This window comes from Tasmannia lanceolata, unplaced genomic scaffold, assembly GCF_043159265.1.
Source record: "Tasmannia lanceolata isolate RefF3 unplaced genomic scaffold, GAP_Taslan_0.1 ptg000003l, whole genome shotgun sequence".
Taxonomy (NCBI): Eukaryota; Viridiplantae; Streptophyta; class Magnoliopsida; order Canellales; family Winteraceae; genus Tasmannia; species Tasmannia lanceolata.
Window position 1 is genome coordinate 4,381,445 of NW_027518680.1, and position 25,294 is coordinate 4,406,738.

The following is a 25,294-nucleotide window of genomic DNA, read 5'->3' on the forward strand; positions in this document are numbered from 1 at the left end:
ACTAAGCTGAAGAGCATAGCAGAACAAACGTAGCTCTCATCCTCATTCTAACCATACAATTCAATACCTCTCATCCTCATTCTAACAATACAATTCAATACTGACTGAATTTATGTCGTTGGACTGATTTTTGTGAGAGGCCAGGGTATGACCCACATCTACTTGTCTCTATCTTTTTGTTCTTCCATCCAACAAAACTTGTTTCTGATGATTTATGGCAAAAATTGTGGGGGCATTTATATGTGAGGCGTAAAATTAGTGATTTCCACTGACCTTGATTGATTACAAAGAGCCCTGATGAGTGTTATAAAACAGGGATAACATGACAGATCTAGACAGATCAAGAAAGATATTAAGATAAGTATGGAAATAACAAAATAAAGATTTTGTCTCACTCAATATTAGTTGCTTAATACACCCTACGTGCCTAAGCTACCATCCAAGCAATCCGAAGATAGAAGATTTGATATGTTATAACATGCCTCCTCAAACATGTGCATTGAAAATCGACATACGTTTAATTACAATAGGAAACAACGAGGTGGTGATGAGATGTCAAACATATGGTGCGGTAACCATGTAGTGCATTGATTGAGAAACAACTTTGTGTTCAAATATACGCCAAATCCATTCCTTATATATTGGCGCCCTAAGGCGCTGTTTATTTTGGAATTTGATAACCGATTCTAGTCCAAAACTAATATCCAATTCTGAGTCCTAAGGCTGTGTTCTTCTGTGATGGACGCTGGCAAATCCCACGTTCTCTAAATCCCTTCTCTCCCATTCTGAAGAGACATATTTGTAATTCAGGTACCAATGTTAGTATTTCCCATCGCAAGACACTTTTCTAATTAAGCTAGAACACATTAATGGGATTAATAATTTAATTGTCTAAAATCGTGTTTGATTAAAATACTAAATACATATCAGTGCTAAGAGACATGGTGGTAGTGTGGGGTTACATTAAGGAGCCATTTGGATACGCGGATTTTAGAATCCAGGTTTTTAGTTTGAAAACAGTGTAAAAGAGGGTTCATGACCAAGCTATTGTATGCTGTCCTGATAGCATTTCTTGGATTTTAAGTGGGAAATTCATGTTTTAAAAATCTCTCCTGCATCCTGAGATTTTCAAAACTTGGAAATATGGAAGGATCTGCTACTCTCTTGCTAACGGAAAGAAGGGAAGTAAAAAACAACGGTTGGTCCACTTCTTCTCTTGTCTCTTAGCTACAATTTTGAAGTATTCCCGGATTCTAAAATCCGCGTATCCAAACGGCCCCTAAGGCCGTGTTCGTTTAAGATTATGCCAGTAGATTATGAGTCAAAAACCAATTATTGGACTCACAATCAGTTGGCATAATCTCAAACGAACAGTGCCCAAGTCTAAGAGATAACTCAAACATTCTCCCATTTCATAGGATCCTACTTTCACTATATTCTTATGTAATACATTAGATAAATACAGATATATAGTTTCTCTCTTCAACTGAGAGATGCCTGTATGCATGACGAAACCGATGTGATTGTAGACTTCTTCTAGTCCTCCACAAGGACTAGAAGATTGGGCAACTTCATCCTATTTTCATGATATGAAGCTTCTGCAGTCTTTTGTGATTTGTTTTTCTTTACCATTCGACAGAGTTTCCTATTTCATCCCAAAAACTTGAGCAAATTGAAGGAAATCACTAAAGTTTCTCTCTTGTAACATTGGATAAAATAAAGTGATTCAAGGTTTTAGGTTTCTATGTGATCCAACCCTCGAGTGGAATGCATCATTTGTCACTTAAAGAAATATGCAGATTGTCTATTTCTTACCAAAAGTTTTTCACTGGCTACATAACTATTGCTCTTTCTTCATTAGGATGAAAAGAAAATTTTCATTGCATAGAGAATACACATTAATTACAGAAAAACCATATTTTGATATTTGCACAAACCCAGCTGTCTTTTCTTCTTTCATTGGCTGCTGAGAGCTTTATGGGAAATGTAATAGGCTTTTGACAGCTCTTTAAATGCTAAAACACAACTGGGTTTGTGCAAATATAAAAAATATGGTTGTGCTGATATCATTTTCTTAATTATATTAGATAACATTGTCACCAATAGCCTTTTGAGTTCAGTGAACTCCTGACGTGAAGGATTTTCTGGTCCATAACTTTGGCCTTATAGAGGTGTGCCCATAATACTAGTTGTGCTTTCTTTATAGGACACATGACAATGTCATAAAATTTTTGTGTATATCATGTCTTGAGAACAAAGGATATGTTGTCCCAACACGATTTGTCTTAATAATAGAAATGCTAGCCCAATGCACCAAAAAGACTATACTTTGACACACTTAGGCTTTATACAAGGGTGTAAGTCAACCAACCGATCCATCTGCAGGGAAAGTGTCTTAGGAAGGACCCTATCAGAGACGTCTTTTTAGCATTGTTCTCTTGGGCCTGTTTGGATTTCAGGGAAAACATATTTGATGAAATTTTTTTCTTAGGAAAATTTTAGGAAAATCGTTATAAATTGAAGGTCCCTGTAAATAAAACTTGAACGAACCCCCGCTGTTCAATTTTTTTCTCATATGTAATGAAACAATGGAAAAGCATGAAAGTTTAGAAAAGTTTTTCTTGTCAAAACTTTTCCAGCAAATTCTTCAATCCAAACAGGGGCATAGGCTTTATATTTAACCTCGACCGAATCTAGTGATCTATAATAGGCCTTAGAAACACACAGTTCTTCATGCAGTCCATGTAACATAAATACCATAAATTTCTTATGTAACTTAATACCATAAAAAAGAACATGTGTTTTTAGCTGTTGGATTGTAATGGTTGCTGATAAGGGACTATTTACAAACAGAAAACACATGTAAGGAAAACCCTTTGAAGGTAGTGAAAACCCTCTGCCATTGTAGCCTAAGAAGATCTCTTGTCTCATCTATTCACCCCGCATTTGCATTTGCATTTGATCTACTCTGATTTCCATCATCTTATAGCTAAGCAAGCATTTTATGGGGCGTTTGGATATAGGGTAAAAAGTGTAATTTTATGGAAAAACAAATAAAAAATACTCCAAAGGGAAAAAGGTATTTTTAGGCAATGCTCTTTGAAAAGCTTATAAACTCTAATAAAGTCCACACCATAAAACTAAACACATTATCATCCTTACTTTATCCCTATGATTTGTAGACATGGACATTAATGTCGCGTCTTGATACGGACACGGGTATCAGACACGGTAAACTCCCAAAATTTAGAAACGGGGACGCTGCTAAAATAGGAAGTACACATACTCATAATTTGTGGACACGGATTCGTGTGCTGAGTTTTTACCGACTTAAGACACGGATACAAGGTATCTAACATGAAAACCCCTAAAAAACTAGAAGTAGTGTCACACTCATTCACATACATACATATAAAGTTCCTAACACTTCTAGCAGTACATCTAAAAGTGTCCAAAGGAGTGTCGACACAGAGGAGTGTCGATACGTGTGGACACGGGTGTCGTGTCAGACACAACACGACATGTGTGTCGGCTAGGACTGCACATGGTTCGGTCCGGGTCGGTTTAAGGGAATTTCTTAAACCGAGCCGATCCCATCGGTTTGGATTTTTTCCAAACTGTAACCGAACCGATTGGCAGTTGAACCGAATCAAACCGAACCGGTTTTGACCGATTCGGTTCACGGTTTATCTGTATTTTACCTATAAGTAATGGGCAGTCATAAATAGAAAAAGACATAATTGATTAATATTGGGCGAACCGTTTGATTTGGGGATAATGGACAACTTTGGACCGTTTGATTTTGGAGATAAAGGACGAACCGTTTGAAGTTTGAAGTTGAACGGCAAAAAATACTAAAAAGAGATATCTGAACCGGTTCGGTTCGGTTTTCATATCAATTGCCGGTTCGGTTCGGATTGGCGGATTAATATTTTTTGAACCGTGAACCGAACTGATTGGATCGGTTTTGTGAAAATCGTACAAAAACCGAACCGAACCGATTCGGTTCGGTTTATCGGTTTGAGCGGTTTTGTTGTGCAGCCCTAGTGTCGGCAATAAATTTGAAGTGTTGGTCATTGGCAATAAATTCGAAGTGTCGGTCAAATCATAGCTGTATCCAATTCATTTTAACCAAGTATATCTTACACTTGAGCCCTAAAATCTTATACTTTCCATTATGCCCACCAATGGGCCTAGATTAATTTTACTACCCTTTATGCACCTTTTTAGCACGCTATCAATGGTGTATCCTTTAGAGCTTTCTCGCACTCTCTCTGGCCTCTGTGATCGAAGCCCAAATCTTATTTTTGGAAATCAACCATTCTAAGGAGTTAAAAATCACACTTCTGATCACAATTTATTGTAGAATTAACTAAAATTATTCCAGGCATGGACATGAAGTATTAAAGTTAATTCTCTATTGATATGTTGAATATGTGTTGATTTGTGCATACTGATAATTTTAATTAAATTTGATTAATCTATAATATGTTATTGCTTGTTATTGCATGTTTACAAATACATGATTGATACATATTCATTTCATAGTGGTGACCCATATGCATCTGATAACTTTTTACTTTGTAAGGAAGTTGAAGTTTAATATCACTACTTTTTTAATTGGCTTATGAGAGCTTTTTGGGATCTGTCATGATCTTTGACATTTGTTTACATAATAAAAGAGAAGCTCATAAGTTAGTTCAATTATCAAAAACATGACAAGGCCAATATCAGTAGCCTACATTTATGTGTCTGCTGGAATTAATGGAGTCTCTAAGCTAACAATTTACTTGGGATTAGAGCTATCCCACTCCGATACGGGTCAAGACATGCAAAATAGAGTCACGATGTTGCCATGCCTGTTGGATGAAAGATTTGATATGGTGTTCTAGGTATTGTGATGAAGCTCATCTTGGAGGTCTGATCTATTTAGGTCTCAGTACATGACAGTTAATAAAATTCAGCACCATCTGTTTATGGTATAATCGTGACAATTAATATAGGATTACGTGCATGGTTACAGATTCAAAAAGAAGAAATTCAAAATTTCGCTTCCTCCACGAAATCAAGGACACTGAAAGCACCGATCAAAAAAAAAAAAAAAAAAAAAGGACACTGAAAGCAATTAATTAAGAGGATTTTGTGACTCAAACAACTTATTTTGTGAATTAAGTACATACTCCTTTCTGTGTGTTAAAAAAGATTAAAAAACACCATCTCCAGCAGCTTAAGCATTTGGAGTAATTGGTTGTTTCACATAGTATCATAGCAAAGGTCCTGACTTCAAAACTCCTTGTATTAAAAATCCACATGTAGTGGCCAACACAAAAGAGGGGCCACATGTGCCACGTGTAGGCCAACCCTAAAAAGAGGGCCCGCACATAAGGGTGTCAATTTTGGCTCGGGTTCGGAAGCTCGCTCGAGCTCGGCTCGAATCCTTAACGAGCCGAGCCCGAGTTAGGCCAGGCTCGGCTCGGCTCGGCTCGTTAAGGCTCGTTAAGAATTTAATATATTTAAATATATATATTATATATTAATATATACATTAAAAGGGTTGTCCATGGAGTGAAAAGACGGGGGCAAAATATGTCACTTCATTTTTGGAACCCCATTTGTTACTAGGACCACCCCCCATAGTGTAAAAAAAGTAGTCAAATTACACTAGTAGGGCTGTCCAGGGAAGATGAGGGGTGTGAACATAATATAACCCGAGCTCGGTAAGGCTCGCGAGCCTGACCGAGCCGAGCCCGAGCCGAGCCTCACTTGTGAGCTTAACGAGCCGAGCCGAGCCGAGCCTGGCCTGGCCAAGCTCGGCTCGGCTCGGCTCGTTTACACCCCTACCCGCACATGAGGAGGAGTGTTAAAGTATCAAAGATTAAAAAACTCATCTCCAACGGCTTAAGCTTTGGGAGAAATTGGTCGTTTTACCAATAACTTATATTTGCTAATTAATTTGAGACCCATTTAGAACCGAACATTATGAATCTTTGTTATCTTTGTTGCGTACGTACGAGAGAAACCATTATGTCTGCCAATGCACATCCTAAAATCCTTAGCTTTATATCATTGCATCAATTTCTATGGAGTTTCTCCTTTAAATTTTCCAATGTTTAGCCTTTGATCTTTCAAAATTTTCATTGGGCAAGTACTTCACATCAAACTAATCCTCCATGCCTGAGTGGGTGCACAGGTAATTTTCCAATGTTTAGCATTTTATCTTTCAAAATTTTCATCGGGCAAGTCTTTCACATCAAACTAATCCTCCATGCCTGAGGGGGTGCACAGGTCTCAAGTGGTGGTTGTATCCTGGACATAGGTCTATAGACTATTTTACTGAACACCAGTGGTAGAAGTGAAGGTAATGTTTAACTAATAGCACTCCTCTGCTACTCAAAAAATCTTTTATCTCGACAAAATTTTAGATAGTTGAACTATTTCTAGTTATTGCAAAACATGAAGTTAGCCAATAACTATAACCATATAGTTGCTTTGTTTTTCAATTGCTGAAATTGATGTCCAATCTCTTGCTCTTACTTTCTGAACTGATTTTGGTTATAGACATTGGTGTGTTTTGTGATATTAGACCATGTAGCAAGGCTGGTTATAGAGATGGGTGTGTCTGAGGACCATGTGTTTTGATGCAATCCAGAATTTATCGATATTTTGAGGATGGCTATTTTGGGAATATTCACTAGACCTGGCAAAAGCGACCCGTGCCCGCGGGTCGACCCGACCCACCCGTAAATTTGCGGGCACGGGTCTGAGTTTTAGTGACCCGTCAAAACTAACCCGCGGGTGACCCAACCCGCAAAAACACGGGTCGGGTCGGGTCAACCCGCGGGCACCCGCAAGTCACTTGGCTTTTTTAAGGGTGGTGATTTTGTTATGCTAATCTAGTTAGATGGCTTTTTTTTTCTAATGCAAGGGATGGTGATTTTGTCATGCTAATGTATTTTTTAAGGGTTTGATGCCTGAATAGGTTATGGCTGGCACCATAGAATATAAATAGGTTGTGGCTAGCACCATAGGTTGATCCCAACCCTCCGATTTGAATGTTAGAGGGTTGATCACTTGATCCTAACCCTCTATATAGATCGGAGGGTTAGGATCAACCTATTGAAATGATTTTTGGGGCACAACCTATTTAGGCCGTGGGCCATCTAATGGACGGTTTGGATCATCCCACGGTGCCGGCCATACCCCCCTCATCAAAATCCAGTGATAACATTTTCAAAAATAAATAACTGTTTGAATTTTCGGGTGACCCGCGGGTTGACCGGGCCCACCCGCGGGCCGCGCGGGTCACCTAAATTCTGACCCGCAAAAATGCAGGTCATCTCCTGACCCGACCCGTGTGACCCGCACCTGCATCACCCGCGGGTTGACCCGGCCCGACCCATCCGTTTGCCAGGTCTAATATTCACAAGTGGAAGTTTATCAAATGGAAAATACAAAAAAGGAATATGGATATTTTCTGCTAAATCAACACGTCGATGTGAAATGCACAAATCCATAAAGATAGCAAGTTGAAATCATGAAAAATATGGAGAAGTAAGAAACTTAGAAGTTTTGGGAAATATGATTTTCCTAAAGTATTTGTAGAAGGTAAAACTTTTCTCTTCTTGCTATTTAGCATTTTCCTAGTTTGCAAACTTTAGTTGTTTAGATAGTTATGTTGAATCCTATAGCGAGCTTTTAATTTTTAGGACTCCTTTTAAAATGTTAATATAAGAGATGAACAAAATTTTAGCATCTATGATTTTTCTTGTTCTTTGATCCTAGGGGAGATGGCTTGTTAATGGTCAGTTTAGGTGTAGGTTGTGCTTGCATTGTCTGTAAAACTGCCTTCTTAAAAATTACCTTTTATAGTGCAGTTTACACATAAATTTCACCAAAATGCAATTGGGCTGCACATCCAAAAAAGAGTCATAATAAATCATTTCTTTTTATAAGCCTTTTATTCCCTCTTTCCTAACTCTGATTAAATAAGATATTTGGATGAGTAAGAAATATTAGAGCATAAATTCTTTTGTTTGGAATGAAAAAAATGAGTCTCCACTGTGAAACAACCAATTACTCCAAAAGCTTAAACTGTTAGGGTTGGTGTTATCTAATCATTTATACTTCAACACCCACGCCCCCCTCTCACACATGGCACCTTTGTTTTTTTGGGTTGGCTGTACACGGCCGTCATGAATTGAGAAAGATAGGACCAGGTATTCTAAGTCTCTTCCTAGTGATAAGGCATCCCCCAGTGAACAACAGTTGTTGCATAACAACCCTATTCTACTCTTGTTGCGGATGTTTCTAAAGATGATTCTGTTAATACTGAGCCTTTGGATGATTCGCCTGTTGAAACAAACCATCCAAATTGTGTCAACTCTAAGCCTCCAAATTGGAAGCTAAACGTGGAAGGATGTTAAAATCACTACGTGTGACCCTGCTTTTGGATTGGTGTTATTTAATCATTATACTTCAAAAACCTCCTCACACGTGGCCTCACTTTTTTGTTTTTGGGTTGGCTGTACATACGTGTGACCCCTCTTTAGGGTTGGCCATACATGTGGATTTTTATTATCAAGGAGTTGTTGGTTTTTGAGCCCAGATCATGCCGTGAGGCCCTTAAAAGGTTGTTAAAAGGGAGAGTACCAAAATCATTATAAGCCCTTCTGCCTCCATTCGCTTTTCTGATGTGGGATCTTTGGCTTTCGCGTGGAACCCCCAACAATCCCCGCCCCCCCACCCCGCGAAGCAACGTGGGGACTATGAGATCTTCTCGGAGGAATTTTGTACATCCACCGGGTAGCACAAGGGTTACCACATCCCGACTCTGATACCCCTTGAAATAACCAATTACTCCCAAAGCTTAGGTAGAGGATCGGGCCATCGTTGTTGTGGCCCGAGGCCAAGGGAATACAAAAGCTGCAAATAGGCTTTGATAGAGGATTCCATATATCAACTCTATATGGTGGTACAAACCAGTGTTTCTATGGACTATGGGCAAGTACAATCCTTTCAAAGTGTTCCTCTACGTGTGTCAATGGACCCAAACGGTCCAATGGATCCAAAGTGTCCGAACGTTAATGTACACAGTTGGATCCTAACCATGTTAATGGGATCCATATCTTGAGGTCCAAAACTATTTTAGAGGGCGACCTAGACCTAGCCACAAAATCCATTAGAGCATCTTAGATTAGAATGGAGGGTGTTGATGTACAAAAATGCCCTTCTTTTTCGGTCATTTATTTCTATTCAAGAGGGGTATTTCGGTAACATTAATAAATCCTACTAAATATAATAAACAATACTTCACTTTCCTGCTTTTTGCTTTTTGTTTGGACGACGATTTTCCGATCTCACCCTAGTTTCGTCCCTCTTTCCTCCTCTAATCCTCAGCCCTAATTGTGTACCCAAAAAAAGTCTTATGTACAGTCCTATTTGAATTTCAACTGTGACCCATAAAATAAGATCCGAAAAACATTTAAGAAAGAACCCGAATGAGATGGTATTTGAACTAGGGGTGCAACTCGGGTCGGGTTCGGTCGGGTTGAAGCCAACCCTAACCCAACTCGGGATAGCATTCCCTCAACCCTAACCCGAGCCCACCCGAACCTCGGGTTGAGGATGGTCAACCCTAACCCAACCCGCCTCTAAATCGAGTTGGGTTGCATTTGGGTTCATCTAGGGCCAAATAGAAAAATACAAGAAAAAAAAAGCAGAATTAAAGAAAATCATGAGAAATTTAGAGGGCAGAGGTCAGATTAGCAAGGCCTCAAGTCTCAACCCTAACACAACCCGAAATTAAATCGGGTTGGCTTTTTCAAATTCTAACCCAACCCGAGCCAAAATCGGGTTGAGCCCGACCCAAGTTGCACGCCTAAATTCTGAACGAATCGACCATGGCATAGGTAGAACCAATCTAACGTGGATCTGTTGACACGTGTTCGCCATCCTTCCAAAGTACTCACATCCTCATCCTTCACACGAGAGAGCGACAGAAAACGGCTCCGTGACGGAAAAGTGACGTGGCAGCTGCTAAGGAGGCCGTGAGGAATGAGGATAAGAAAGGATTAACGGCGTTAGTAACAATTTAGGTTTTATGTTGGTGAGTTTTTATACATAGAGGACGGAGGGTTTCAACCTAAGCTTTCCGGTGTTCAAGCAACGAGGTCTGTGGCTATAATAGGCAAATCTGAACCGTCCATTTTAAATCAAACGGTTATCATGATCCTGAGTTACTATATAGTAGTTAATGTAATAGGAAGTGGTTGTTTAATAGAGAGGAAAATAGGAACCAAAAGGAGCGCAAAGAAAAAGAGAAGAAAACCAAAGTTTGAAAGAGAGAGAGAGAGAGAGAGAGAGAGGCGATATCGATTTCCAGCCACCAAGAGAAATCAAGAAAATTAGAAAATCGATTTGGGTTTTCATTTTTTTCCATGAAATCTTCTCATTTGCGTTGAGAAAAGATTTGTAACGGACTATTCTTTGTAAGTTTCTTTGCATTTTTCTTGCTAATTTCTATTGAAATTGTAATGGGTTTTCTCATAATTTGAGTTTGATTGTTTTTCTAAATCTCGAGGTTAAAAAAACAAGAAAAAGATTTTCCTTTTTCCTTCTCTTGTTCAAGCTATGGCATTTTCTTTGATTTTTTTTTTTTGGGTTTTTTAGTTCTTGAAGGTAATGGGTTTTGTTTCTAATCTTTATGCAGAGATGGAGAAAGAAGGAAAGAATCAAAGGGCATTTAGAGCCCCTGAAACTGATTTTCTCTTACAGTGGGGAAATAGAAAGAGGCTTCGTTGCATTAAGATGAAAGATGAAGAAATCTCAGAGAAATCCAACGCTCTGATTAGAAAAAGAACAACATCTCGTGTTGATCGTCGTGTTGTAAGAGCTGAAAAGGAATCCCCTTCTCTTCTTCCCAATCGCCCAAACAGGTCAAAAAAAAAAAAAACCATAAACATATAAGAATTTCTTATTCTAAGTTTGATTTTTTATGTCTCTAAAAGCCTCATTTTGTTGGGTCTGTTTCAGGAATTCTGATTCTGTGATGGTGAGTGAGAATCGAAAATCGCGATCTTGTTCGCCGGAGAAGGAAGATCGGTATTACACGACGAGGGGATCGGGTTTGGAAGAGAAGATTTTGACGGATTCTGGTTTTGAAAGAGGGTTTGTTTGGCCTAAGTTATTTATTTCATTATCCAGTAAAGAGAAAGAGGAAGATTTTATGGCAATGAAAGGTTGTAAACTACCTCAGAGGCCTAAGAAGAGAGCCAAGTTTATACAAAAAAGCTTACATGTAAGTCTACAGGACAAGGAAAAGAATTTTTTTTTCTTGTTTTGCATTTAGTTGATGATTTAATTAATGGGTTTTTTTTTTTTTTTTTGGGGATTTGTAGTTGGTCAGTCCTGGTACTTGGCTTTCTGATCTATCTCATGAGAGATATGAAGTCAGGGAAAAGAAGAGTTCTAAGAAGGTATTTTTCGTATGGTTTTTTTCATTAATTTGATTTAGATATTGGGGATGTGTATTGGGTTTTTCTCCTTTCTTGTTTTCTCGGTTTGATTGGCCTGGTTTTGGTTTTGTTATTGATATGTGTTTCTCTGTTGTGTGTTTTTTTTTTTTTTTTTTTTTGGGTAATGCAGAGACCGAGAGGTTTGAAAGCCATGGGAAGCATGGAAAGCGATTCGGACTAGAAATTGAAAGAAGAGAAAAAGCATTGATTTCAGAGGGGAGGCTTTGCGTAAAAAATACAAGGCCCTCTGTTTCCAATTGTAAAATTTTCTTCCCTCCAATGGCATAAAATAAAAGTTTTTTTTTTTTTTTCTCTGTTCCCCAATGTTTATCTCTCTCTCTCTCTCTCTCTGGTTTTCATTGTCTGTTAATAACCTGGCAACAAATTTGTGCCCTTTGAAAAATAAATTTCACTATATAATTTTCCAGCAGAAGAAAATATTTCTAGAATTCTCTACTTTTCTTTATACATGAAAAGAGATATAACTTGAACTAATCCTATTCAGTTTTTACTAGGGAGGGACCTTTGAATTTATAATAAAATCCCTCTAAATTAACCATAATCATATAATTTTCCGTTAAAAAAAACTCGTAGTATCTTCCTGTTTTTAATTATTTCTTAATAATCTGTTGCCCCTTTTGAAAAAGAAGAGGGCTAAGTATTAAATTCAAGATTTTTGGATGGAAAATTCATGCCTAAAAAATCCTTTAACCTCAAAAAATGGGTTACCAAAACCTTTTTAAATTCAATTTTCCCTGTAAAAAATAAAAAAAGGATTTTGATAGGTAAAAGCGGTGAAGATACAGAGGCCACTTGGATGGGCGCTTTTTAGAACGCAGTTTATTCTTGCTCCCCAAGTAAACAGTTTTTCAATTGAATGTGGACTCACCACCGTGCAAATTTGTCTTATTCATTTTAATTCATCTTGCCCACCAAATTAATCCGAGATATAATTGAATAATTGAATGATGTGTTTTGGGGGATTTGGATTCTCCGCCAAAACATTTTGATTTGGGACTTATGATCATTGAGATGTGTGTATAATATCAACTGAAAATGACATGTGAGTGGATACATTTTAAATCATATTCACCTGATTAGAATGGGACCGACCATGAGCAATAAGCCGGATTTGTGATGGCCAACAATATCCATCGATTCTGATTCAATCCCCTGTGTATGTGTTGGCTGAGAGATTCAAGACTTGTAAGGGGATCTTCACCTAGGTTTTCTTCTGGGGTGTGTGTGTGTGTGGTGGTGTGGGGGGGGGGGGGGGGGGGAGACTGTGTGCTTGTCTCTCTGCTTTTTCCAGCCCTCTATTTACATAGAGAAGAAAGGCTCTTGCTAGAATGCGTGACCGCAGCGCCTTTTGTGTTAACACTCTCTTCTTCTGTTTGTTGTAAACACTCGCCTCTATTCCTTTTTTTTTCCCCTTTCCTTCATTGTGATCTTCACGAGGAAGATTCGAACACTCGCCTCCAGCTTTGTGATTTGAACTGCATCAACGAGGGATTTCGGGAGGGGCCTTCGCTGACCGGGACAATCTTGGCTGATATGGTAGGGATCATCTCTTCCATTTGGATTTTTTATGCTCCTAATGTGCCACGATGCGGTGTTTGACTGAGGTCTGGTCTTCAGTTTCTTCTTATCTCTGGTTGTTAATACCCTTCTAGCTCGTCAAACGAATCTGACTATGGTAGCTAGAGGAACTCGGCTCGAAGGTTCAGAGTTGGATGGGCAGATTTGATGGTCAAAAGGGCTATCATGTCCAGAAGAGGAGAGGATTTGATGTCGGCCCAGCCCGCCCGTCTGCTGCTAGGTCCAGGAATGGTGCCAGGCTAGGGTGCCAGGCTAGGGTGCCGCTAGGCCCCGGACTACCTGATAAACATAGAAAGAATTCTACATAATATTTTAGTCTAACCCAGCTAGACTAGTTCCCTAGTTTAGCTGGGTTGCCTCATTGACCCAACTTGCCTAATCTGCCACAGAAAATCCAAAGGTGAGATCTACACCCAATCCAACGGTTGGATCTCACAAATTCTAACACTAAGTTCATAGATCCAGAGGCATTGTGTGCTTCTGTGCTTATCGACTGATCTGATGGCAGCTGAGGAGAATGGCACTGGTTGTGACCAAGAGAAGAGGGGATGGAAGTATGAAAAAATAAACAAGATCAGAAGCTCGCAAGGATTTCCAACTCTAGAAGTATCTGAAAGTTGTCAATGAATGATTCATTTTCTGCCTAAATCCACTCAATTTAGGCAGAAAGTGTGAAGATCTGATTTGGATGACAATGAAAATTTTCTTCTAATTTATCAATTTTCGTTCAAATCGTAATCAAGAAATTTTTTTGTGTTTTAGCTTTTTGGTCTCTGAAAAATCCAGAGTATTAAACTAGAAAGAAAAATACTGATATGTGTTTTTCTGTGGGGAAATGATATCTACAGTGGGCTTGTTTTGAAAAAGTCGCTGCCCACCTCATTCAACACTTTCACAGCTATGTAGGAAAGTGTAATTAGAGGAGTGTGATTGTTAAAATATGAGATTTGGGACATCATTTCCAACATTTGATAAGAATGTCAATCAATCAGATTGCGTGTGTGGTCAGTTGACGAAACATTGTAGAAAATTTCATGCCAATCCTTTGAGATAAAATTCCTGTTTCAATAATTTCTAATTGCTTGCTATTTCAAAGCAACTTCATCGAATTAGATGTCACATCTTATCACTGTCTAATTATGAATGGATTCCTCACCATTCAAAAGTGCGTTGAATGATCAGATGGTAATCGGAATCAGATTACAGAAGAAATCTGTTAATAAAAATATGATATTTACTCTATATTTCCTCAGACCAATATTTAGGTACATGAATAATACAGAATCTCAGAATAATATATCCCCATTTCAACTATGACCCAGACATGATTGATATCTTTGAAAGGTGCAATAAGTGTAGGAAGAACAGAAAATAAACAAGCTTCTCATTGTTTATTCAATACTTGGAAAGGGCAAATTTTCTCCATGATCGTCAGTAAGCAGTAGTAACAAAGCGGCAATCGCCCCTCTTAACAAATCAGCTGACGTTTTCTCTGGTTGATTCCAATATGCGCAGAGCACCAACTAATTACTCAGTTGATTAATAAAACAAATAGTGTTTGGAAATCATTAAACAAGTCTAGTTAACAAGCTTTCTGTTGGAGCAAAATGCTAAAAAGATGCTGATTCTTGAAAGTCGCATCACCCTACATCAGTGATTAGCAGATTGACGAACATGGTATTACAATATGAACTGAAGAAGCCAAATCAACAAAGATTGAGTATATTTCTAAAAGAATCATGTTGCATAAAGAATAGCAGCAGATGAAAGATTTACCCAACAAAGATGAAGAGCATTTCTGCAAAAAAGAAATGGCAATTCTCCTTATGGAGGACAAGGAGAACACGCTTGAAAATAGTAAACAGGGATTATTGGGATTTCTCCTCAAAACCTTTTTTTTTTAATTATTGGATTAAAAGAGAGGGAAACCGAGGTGGTCAATACAGTGAGAAAGAGAAAAGAAAGAGAAAGAATACATAAAAACCCTCAGAGGGGAGGAAAGCAAACATCTCTAAACCTTCCCTAGCCGCATCAGTCCTGAATAAACTGTCCACATTGCCATTATCCTATCTTCATATGTGTCAGAAAGAGATGGATGTAACCTACAGTCATTATCAATCTCATCAAATCAATGAGCAAATCTCCATGGATGGGGCTGACTCCCATAGCCACCTAATACCATTTTTTTTTAAAGGTAACAGTAACAATATATTCCAAGAAACTATGATACAGGAAGAGGGACAAGATGCCCCAAAAACAAAAAGTATCAAGTGGTCAACGCCACTAAAGAGTTAAATACAACAATATTATCCTGAAGGGCCACCCCTTCTTTCGCTAAGCGATCAGCCAAAGAGTTTGCCGAACGCCTTTTATGTTGTAGGGTCGGCTGTAATAGTTGCACTAGATCCCGAATCTCATCAATCTCCGGAGCCAAATAATAACATTAAGGGAGTCTCCCTCTACAACCAGCTTGTTTGGGAAGTTACTCTTTACCATCCTCATGCCCTGGAGGACACCTCTCGCATCTACTTCATTGGAATCTGCAACTCCAATAGGTCATGAAAAGGCCCACCTCGCAACTCCCTACTCATCTCTCAATACACCTCCTACAATCCTACAGTCCTACTGGCCCCAGGATTTCCCAAGCTGGGTCCATAAAAATTACATTTCAATTTTCTGGGATCTGCTAGCTCCCATCCAAGGGATGGGTCATCACCTGCTCGTTGATAAAGGATATCTCTCTCCAACCCTGCCAAAGATCAAAGGCTATTACAAACCTAAAGCTCGGTAGGATCTTTACCCACGTGATCTTGAAGGCAATAATCTTAGTATAGACAAATTGTGAAGACTTTACCAAGCCCTTAAATACCCTAGCATTATTTCCTTCAACAAGACCCATAATTTAGTGACCAAGACCACATTACGCAGGCTCTTTCCTTTTTGACCGCCAAGGCACACCGGACCAACTCTCCAATAGGTTGCTCAGCCTTGATGGAAAGACCCGCATCGAGCCAAATCTGCACAATATCCTACCCCATACCTCTCTAGCCACGCTACAATGAAGAAACATGTGATCCACAGACTCACCTGAGTCACCTGACTCCACACAGAGAGTGCAATGGACCACTATCAGCATGTGGCGCTTGCACAGATGGTCTACTACTAAGGTCCTATCTAGCAAGGCCATCCATCCGAACGCACAGACCCTTGGGGGCGCCGGAATGCCTCACACACTAGCAAGAGGCAAAGGTCCAGGCGGGGGCCAACTGTTGGTAGAATGACTTGATATTGAAAATCTCAGAGGAGCACCGGGTCCAATCCTTAATCTTTATGCTCTCTAATACAATCATTTTCCCTTGTCCGGATCCAAACCTTAAAAATTTATGCTCTCAAATGCAATTATCTTCCCGTGATCACAATCTGCGAGAATTCCAAATAAGCAACTGCAGCATCAACATTTGTAGTTTACCTCGGGTTTGTCCTATCGCACTCGGGGCTAACCATTCCCTTGTGTGTATAGTACAGATCACCAGTCTTGACAACTGGGGCCCTCCTTCCCGGAGTCTCACGACTCTGAGTGAATGCGAGGATTGATGAAAATTGACCCAACACAAGGCCTAAGATGAAGCTTGTAAAATTTGGTTGATGGAAAAGTGGGGTGACACTGAGAAAACGCTAGAGGAAATGGAAGGATGACTTGACAACAGCATAGTATGGAACTCATGTCCCCTCCAGTTCTAATTCAGAACTAGAATATTCACCTTCAATCTTCAACATCAAAGAACAAATGCAAAGTCTGTCAAAGAGTCAAGACAACCAATCTCTTCCACATTGATGATTTTCTGGTTGCCAAACTCTATCAATCTAAGTATCCCAATGGTCCATTGCGATGCTTAGCTCTCACATGTTAGGATAATGTTAACAAGAAAACATGGGCCGATCCTTCGTGACTCAGAAAACATCTCACAACCATGCACAATTGCACAGCCCATTAGGTGCTCTGCACAATCATCGATCAGAGAACAAGAGAAGTGCTTGTTACCATTAAAAGAAAAAAGAAAAAAGAGAAGTGCTTGCAAAATGTATATTAAGTTTCTTTAAAAAAAATGTATATGAAGTTTGGAAACGTTTGATTTTTTTTTTCCTGAAGTTAGATGGACAGGTCGTAGACCCCATAACCTCAAGGACAACCTGAAGGTTGTGAAATAGAGTGTCACTAATTGATCTGGACTCAAATGGGAGTTTTCTGAATTCATAATCATCATACACAGAGAAGATTGACTATTCAGGACCTTCAAGACTTGTATGATGACCTTTCTTGAATTAGGAATGGGTGACAAGTATGTTTCTTCTACCGTTTAATATCTTGGCAACTACCTATGACGATCCTGTGGAAACTGCCACGCATATTCATGAACCTAGTTGCATCACACGCTCATTAACCTCAACATCAAATGTCACAAGGATAAGTGCAACAGCATCAGTTCATCATAAATCACGGCCCTTGGTGGAATCTAGAATAATTCCTAGCAGGCTCTCTTGGATTCTGAAGTGAACAACTGGTTCAAAGCAGATCCTACCCAGATTCATAATTACAACCAAGTGTCCACACTAGGAGACTCGGTTCTTTCAAATTTCAATTGTGCGCAAACATTGAGACAAACAGACCTTGTTTTGTCCCTAGTTATGCATGTTCAATGGATATGGGTATCCATTTTGGAATCCAACATGGAGACTGAGTGTCAGACTCCACAAACCCCAAAAGAAATTATCCACAGATACAGCAGTATATTTTAATCAATTTTAAAAAAGGTTATAATGGTTTATATAATGAGAATTTTGATAGGTTGTGCAAATCTAATGTCCTATTTCCATATAAAAAGCATATTATTAAATTAGGATGATATAATCCAAAACCTATAGTAAATAAAAATTTATGTCAGTGGGAATAGAAAAAAATAGATTAAAATGTCCCACCGAATCCATAGGGTGTTGGAATCAGACAGGTGTCTTGCGAGGGTACTTTGCCATTCAAAGAATCCGTGCAACACAGCTAGGCGCCAAGTCCCTATGTCAAAGTCAGATATAATGTCACAAACCCAACAGATCACATCAGTTACCATGTTCCTTTAGCTGTCTAGGGTTTCGTCATCAAATTTCTTAAAATGATTATTATTATTCTGACGTAAGTTAGTCACTGTATTTCTTTATTTTTCCTTTTTAGCACATGATAGGCATGCATTTGAAAAGTGAATATGGGAATCAGTATTCTCTCTTTATTTGAGAGAGCTTCTGAATTTGTTTATGAAGAAAGTTTTGACACACTATCACCTGCAACTATAGAAATGCACAAACAGATGACTCACCCTAAGATAAACAAAAAATAGAAATACCATTAAAAAATAGAAATAACAAACAGATGAACACCTCATCATTGTTCAGCAGTCAGGCATCTTGATGTTTAGAAGCTTGAAGCATTTCCACTATGAGAGTCTTCACATCCCTAAAAGAATTACAAAAACACATGGGTCACTAAAATGTCCAACTGAATCTAAATAATAAAGAAATACCAACTAGTCCATCTTGATAGTCCTGTTGGCATGTATCAATCAAACAAAACTAAGATTCCCGGAACTAGAAAGAGATTGAAGACTCATGAGTTAATCTTCATTCAAAATGCATCTTAGCTGACATTTGGGTATGAAACTTGACCATTAGTGCTTCATAATTTTTTATATTACATAGAATTGCACAACAACTGAAAGGAGAAAATAATGTTTCAGGTTACATATCTTGGATACTGCAGAGAAATTTGTGGTGGTGATGCTTTGTAAAAGTCCTAATACTGACCCACAACTTGCATTGGTAAGCTATTATTATGAATATGTCAATTGAATATGAAGAAAGATATGAATATGAAGAAACTCTGACCCACAACTTGCACTAGTAAGATATTATTGTGAATGTGTCAATTAAATACGAAGAAAGCTAAGAATACAAAGAAACAAAATCACTTAATCTACTCTTAGTTACTATTATCTTTAAAAGGACTTACTTCCTATCCATTGCACGTCTAGGGAAAGGAATCCGAAGTTTGAGAGTCTTCCCTTGATAACCAGCCTGAGATATGCATATCATGAGAGAAACAAGGCTTCAAATTAGTAATATTTCTACCCCCAAAGAAAGAAAGTTCATTCAACAAGTTGAAAAGTAAAATCCTGAAGCCTAGAGGAAAGAAATCCTTTTGACAATCAGCTTATCCAAATAGTACTATTGAAAACTGTCTACAGCATTGTCAATTTCAAATTTACAGTTCAAGGAACACACAAACAGTTTAGCGATTTTATTAAATCAAATTTGGAGACAAACTTTATATACTTATGATCAAATTACATAAATTGTGATAATAAGTTATGGTATGATTGAGTGATATGGTTTGATAAGCAAGAAACTCCAACTATGCCACAGGCAAATCTAAGCTATTTTTCTTTATTTTCAGTACATTTATCCTTTATTTTCTATCATTTATTTTTCCTTGACATTCTGCCTTATTTCTTTTTCCATTTTTTATCTTCTGAAGTTACAGGGTCTTCGTTAAGCCCCTTTATTTTCTTTTATTTTTTTTCCCAAAAAATAATAATTGGGGCTCTCCGGATTTTCTCTTGAACCCTAGACACTGGAGAAAGCACTAGCGATTTTCTTGGAAACCAAGACCCCCAACTGAGCTATGTTATGATATAATATGGATGATTTTGCCATATCTGACTTTTCAACATTGTATGAGAAAATTTTCATATATATATTTTTTTGAATGGTAAGGATAAATTCATTGAAGAAACGACGATTGAGAAGGTCTTGAAAGGATACAAAGAACGGGCATATAGAGCCGAGACAGTACAGATGAAGTAAAGAAAAACACTAGCGACTATGGAGGGAGAAAGTCGAAAAATTCCACTCTCTCACTATATACCCCATCTCTAGCAAGCTTGCCCGCCTCGCCTTTGCTGTTCGCCTTATATGATTGAAAGATATCGAAGACCTATCTTGAATCTCATCAAAGAGTGCTGCAAATCGCCAAGGAACAGTATGCAATTCTCTTAGCCACCTTATGAGATTTGAGAGAGTCCCCGTCTACCACCACCCTATTCATGTCTACGCTTTGCAAAAAACAAATTCCTTGGTGGATGGCTCGAACTTCCGCCTCGTTTGAATCTGCACTCCTATTGGCTCACTGAATGAATGCCCAAATGACATCTCCCTTTTCATTCCTTAAAAGCCCACCAACACCTGCAAGTCCTGGATTTCCCATACTGGAGCCATCAAAATTCAATTTGAGGGTCCCCTGAGATGAGAGGACCATGCTTGTACCACTTTAGGCTTATTGGTAGAGGGGGTACAAATCTCACTCCACTCATGCCATAAATCGTATGCCAATACAAATCTGAACGGTTCTAACGTTTTGACCCATGAGATAGATATTGCAATCACCTTATTGAAAAGGTATTGGGTTCCCTTAGAGTAACCCTTGAATATCCTTCCATTGCGTTCCTTCCACCGGACCCAAATAGTAGCTAAAAAGGATACATGCCAAAGAAAGATGCGTTTCATATTTTGTTCTTATTTTTCTAAAATCATTTAAAATTACGTTACAGTATGATTTTATTAGGTCCCTATCCTTAAAATTTTAAACTACAATACAAATTTTAGAACATGGTTTTCGTGTACTTTCAGAAGTACACATGCCGCATAAGCTTGAGACAGAAAGATGCACGTGATTTACAATGTGGAGAAAACGTAGCAGGGAAGGCCACAAATGCTGTAAGGATCAGAATTACCTTAACGTTGAAACCAAGACTGTCCAAGTCCAGCATGTACGCAGAATCCACCTGTAAATTTTCTCAGCAAATTAAGGATTAAGATCATATATAATAGAAGAAATATAGGCCAGCAACATTCATGGAAGAGAACATTTCCCTTTGCAGGAAAGGTGATAGGTGAGAACAACTCAACTCAACTCAACTCAACAAAGCCTTTTTCCCAAACTAGTTGGGGTCGGCTAAATGAATCCTACAGAAAGATTTCATGAAGAAGGTGAAAAGAATCTACCCGACTCTAATCCTAGCTCTAGTTGGGTTCGTTTACATGGATCATTTTCTTCCATTCTATCCTATCCAAGGTCATGTTCTCTGGTATGTTCCTAGCTATCAAGTCTTTCCCCACTGTTTCCACCCAAGTTGTTTTCGGTCTGCCCAGGAAAGGTGATAGGTGAGAACAAGTTTAAAAATTTCCACAATAGCTGTGCCAAAATGAATGCACTGAGAATTCTCAGTAATTTAATTAAAGATGCATTCTTAATTCTGCATTAAAGGATATGAATAAATTCTACCCACATGTTGATATATGAGCAGTTATACAAATAGTACAGCCAGTCTAGCATACTTGGTCAGGTAGAAAACCCAAAATTCTTCCAATTATTTCAGCGAAATTCTGAATGAAAGTTACACCAGACTTCTAGTTGAGGTGAGCAGGGGACAGGTGACAAAAGATCCTTGCTAAAAGAAATATCTCACATTCTTTGTATCAAAAATCAACTTTCCACATTAATAATAACATTTTATGCCTTTAACTGTTACGCTAATAAGAAATGGGATTTAAAGGAAATATCTTCAATTACCTGAACTGAAGTAGAGTGTTGTACAATTGCTTTGGTATCTTCTCCGTGATCCCTATTCATGTGAGACTACAGGAAAACAACGTACTAATTGCAACCGAACCAAACAAAATGAAACCAAAAGTCAAAAGTCACCAAGATGGTTTAAATTTTAACTGAGATGGTGATAATACCGCAACAGGAAGTGAAAATTGAGATATTGGATCAACTGTCGCAGCTTTATAGTCCTTTGCATCAAATTCTGGAAAGGAAAAAGCATGACATATAAAATATAGTATCAGATTATAGCTAAATCCAAATATTTAATAACTTATACTTGGTATCAACTTGGCAAATCGATGACTGGCATTTAAAGTTTTTTACTGACTCAGGCAAGTTAACTAAACCAGGTCGACTTGAGTGACTCAACAACGGATCCGGCTAGGTTTTAAACATACGTTAAATGTGTTACTTCATTACAACAAGCATATATACCATCAAAAGAACATGAATAGACAGGTAAAGTCAAGCTAGATTGTGTATGTAAATGCAAGTAAGAGGAGAATCGGCACCCCCTCATGCATCTAAGTGACAACAGATGGGACCGGTCTCTCTAAGCTCAACAAAATTCAGATAAAGCCAACACAGATAGTCTCCAAACTATATTAAGGACATAAATTATCTTGAAATAGGAGTGAAAAGTTACTACAGATAAATTATAAATTGGATCCCATACCGCCTGATCCCAATAAAGCAGTAGCCACTCCAGATACAAATCGTACAGCTTTTGGTTCAATACGGATGAATTGGAAGTCACCAAAGTCAACCTTTGGATTGGAGGGTTTTCTTAGTAAATCACCTAAAGCACAGATAAACAGAAAACCAATACAAAGAAGAAAATATATGCAAGAGAAGTAGGGTAGAAATTACCCAGAAGGCATCAGGATGCTTTTTCAAGTAAGCAGTCTGTATCATCTCTCTGTCATTTTCAGAAACCTGGATTGCAATCCACATAACAAAACATTGAATATCGAATCTGAAGCTTAAAATTCCAGACTATCTAAAGGAATCACTTAATTCAGACATATTAACAAGACAATTACATATAGTACAAAGGCAATGAAATATGACAAAAATATATATATATATATATATATATATATATATATATATATATATCGTGCGTGGTTTAAAAAAGATAAAGCTAAGAATTCACAAAGTAACCAAAAAATTGGTACCATAAAAAAATTCAGAAGTGCAAGAATAGTAAAGTACAAAAGTTTAAGTTGAACATACGGAAATAGCATCTCCATGCAAAGTGACTATCAGATCAGTCCTATCATCAGGATCTTTAGCTACAAGCAATGAACATCTAGGATTAGCCAACAAGTCCTGCATGCACCAATAAACCTTCAAGTAACTAAGGTGTCTTCGGGAGAGCAGAAAATCTTCAATGAAAGGCAAAAAATCAGACATGTGAGAAGGGATGATATCTGAATCCCCTTTTTCTGACATTGGCACTAATTTTAAACTTCTCTGATTGGCTGTGGATAGATTGTTGGGAATTGTATCAGCCAATGAGAAATGTAAAATAGATAGAGTAATGCCAATATCGAAACAAGGGTGTGTGGGTATCATCTCCGTATTAATAGTATTTAATTAATAACATTATGAAAACAAACCTTTGTATGAACTGCCAAATACTGATTGCTAATATTGGAGACCCATCGTGATCGCACGCAAAGTCGACCATCGATCCTGATGGATAACCATCATACCTCTGGACATAGAAAGCGAAAGAGAGGGTGGAAGAGAATAGCCGTGTAAATATTGAGCATCGCATTTGATAAACTATTAGTGATAATTAAAAATCGCATGCTCATATGCCTCCAAAGAACAAGATTTGTGATGTTATAATATCATAATCTTATCTGGAGACCCAATTTGTCAGTACTTGTTTCTCAAAATCTGTATTCTAAATGTAGCAGCAGGTGTATAAAAAGAAAACAATTTGAAAATGCAAAATTCTACAAATAAGATACAATGGATATAATAGAACTAACAACATTATGGCTGGTCCAACACTAAATGGTAGTTCATCAAATAGGAAACAAATGTGAAATACCTGGGAGAAAGTAGACAGCATACCACGAGTGCTGCGGTCAAGCAGCGTCCTAACTTCTTCAATCGGGGAGAGCCGAGCTGCTTTTGCCTGTGACAAAAGAAACCCACAAACCACAAAATCAGGATTAAAAAAATATCCAGCACAATTCAAGAAAAACAACATTTTTATTTCTAAAATTTATTGAACAACGAATTCAAAAGAAGAAGAAAGAAAGTTGTACCTGATGCGCCTGAATCAGTTGGTAGAAGTCTGTGCTTTCATTGACTTCTCCAGGTGATACAGTCTTATTTTCAGACACACACACACACAAAAAATCATGATTTAACAAATGTATCCTCTTTGTAGCTATGGGGAATTATAGAATATAATGAATGAAACCCATTCAATTTCATCACCATAAGAAATCAAGAGTAAGAAAAATCACATAGAAAAAGATAATTAAAAAAAAAAATTAGAATATATGCATAGAGAGATGAAGAAAATTCGAAAGCACTATTAGGGAAAAGGCAAGAAATTTGTGAGCAATAGTACTACTTAGAAAACCCCAGAGACACTAATTGAGAGAATCCAACAACAATAAAATTCAAAGTTCTGCTAAATCAATGTTTAAAAAGAAGTTTAAAACAATTTTATTTTATTTTACAAAAAATCAAATTTTGACTATGATTGGCAGTTTCTTATTTGGGTTTTTTTCGTAGATGTAACTATGTAAGGAGGTTGTAGAGAATTAAAAGCCCTAAATTTTATAAGTAGAAGAGAGAAAGAGAGGTTACCTGAGAAGCAGCAGAGGCCATGGCGAGAGGAGAAAAAGAGTTGGATTTTTTTGAAGAGGACGAGGGTTTGAGAAGTAAAAGTGGGGAATGTATTCGTCGAACGAGGACGCCATTAAAGCGGCGAAAAAAAGGAGAAGTTGGTGGGAAAATTGACGGGAATAGTAGAGTATTCATGCCTACGCTACGCGTCTTCCTCTCCAGAGAAGAGAGAGAGGTATTGGGTCATCCATGCCAATTTAGCCACTCTGCTAAGGTGGGTCCATCTCTTTAGCCAATAAAACTCCGTGGGTCACCTTTTTAAGGGAAAAGATATATTCGCCCCCTTTTCTACTCTGGCAACCCCTTGTAGTGTCAAAAGAGTAGCAACAAATAGGGTTGTAAATAGTAACAAATATATATATATATATATATATATATATATATATATATATATATATATATATATATATATATGAGAAAACGGTTCCTACACATATGTGTAGAGAGTTCTCTACACACTAGCTTAAAATACAGTGGGGGCCCACATTGTTTGGGTGATCCAAGCCATCCATTTTAAAGGCCCTCACATAGATAGGGTGTCTACAAAAAATCAGATCCATAGGATCATCTCAACCCTACGATTTGTGGAGGTAAA

The 25,294-nt window shown here is 38.0% G+C and overlaps 2 protein-coding genes across 2 annotated transcripts; one reads left to right on the forward strand and one right to left on the reverse strand.

The window, feature by feature from the left end:
• The first annotated feature begins 10,130 nt into the window (after nucleotides 1–10,130).
• LOC143860322 (uncharacterized) lies at nucleotides 10,131–11,827 on the forward strand. The gene is made up of 5 exons (XM_077370904.1): nucleotides 10,131–10,487; nucleotides 10,709–10,934; nucleotides 11,032–11,296; nucleotides 11,397–11,474; nucleotides 11,644–11,827. Exons 2-5 carry the CDS (start codon nucleotides 10,711–10,713, stop codon nucleotides 11,692–11,694), a joined length of 618 nt encoding a protein of 205 aa, XP_077227019.1. The 5' UTR covers nucleotides 10,131–10,487; nucleotides 10,709–10,710; the 3' UTR covers nucleotides 11,695–11,827.
• A 2,501-nt stretch (nucleotides 11,828–14,328) lies between these two features.
• LOC143848426 (FMN binding protein) lies at nucleotides 14,329–24,924 on the reverse strand. Its single transcript, XM_077357377.1, is given in 14 exon segments — nucleotides 14,329–14,635; nucleotides 18,540–18,615; nucleotides 19,168–19,232; nucleotides 20,948–20,998; nucleotides 21,787–21,852; nucleotides 21,957–22,024; nucleotides 22,499–22,589; nucleotides 22,693–22,758; nucleotides 23,059–23,154; nucleotides 23,445–23,464; nucleotides 23,467–23,542; nucleotides 23,888–23,974; nucleotides 24,108–24,170; nucleotides 24,661–24,924. Coding segments are annotated over 13 exon segments (981 nt in total). The 5' UTR covers nucleotides 24,835–24,924; the 3' UTR covers nucleotides 14,329–14,635; nucleotides 18,540–18,557.
• Nucleotides 24,925–25,294: the final 370 nt, after the last annotated feature.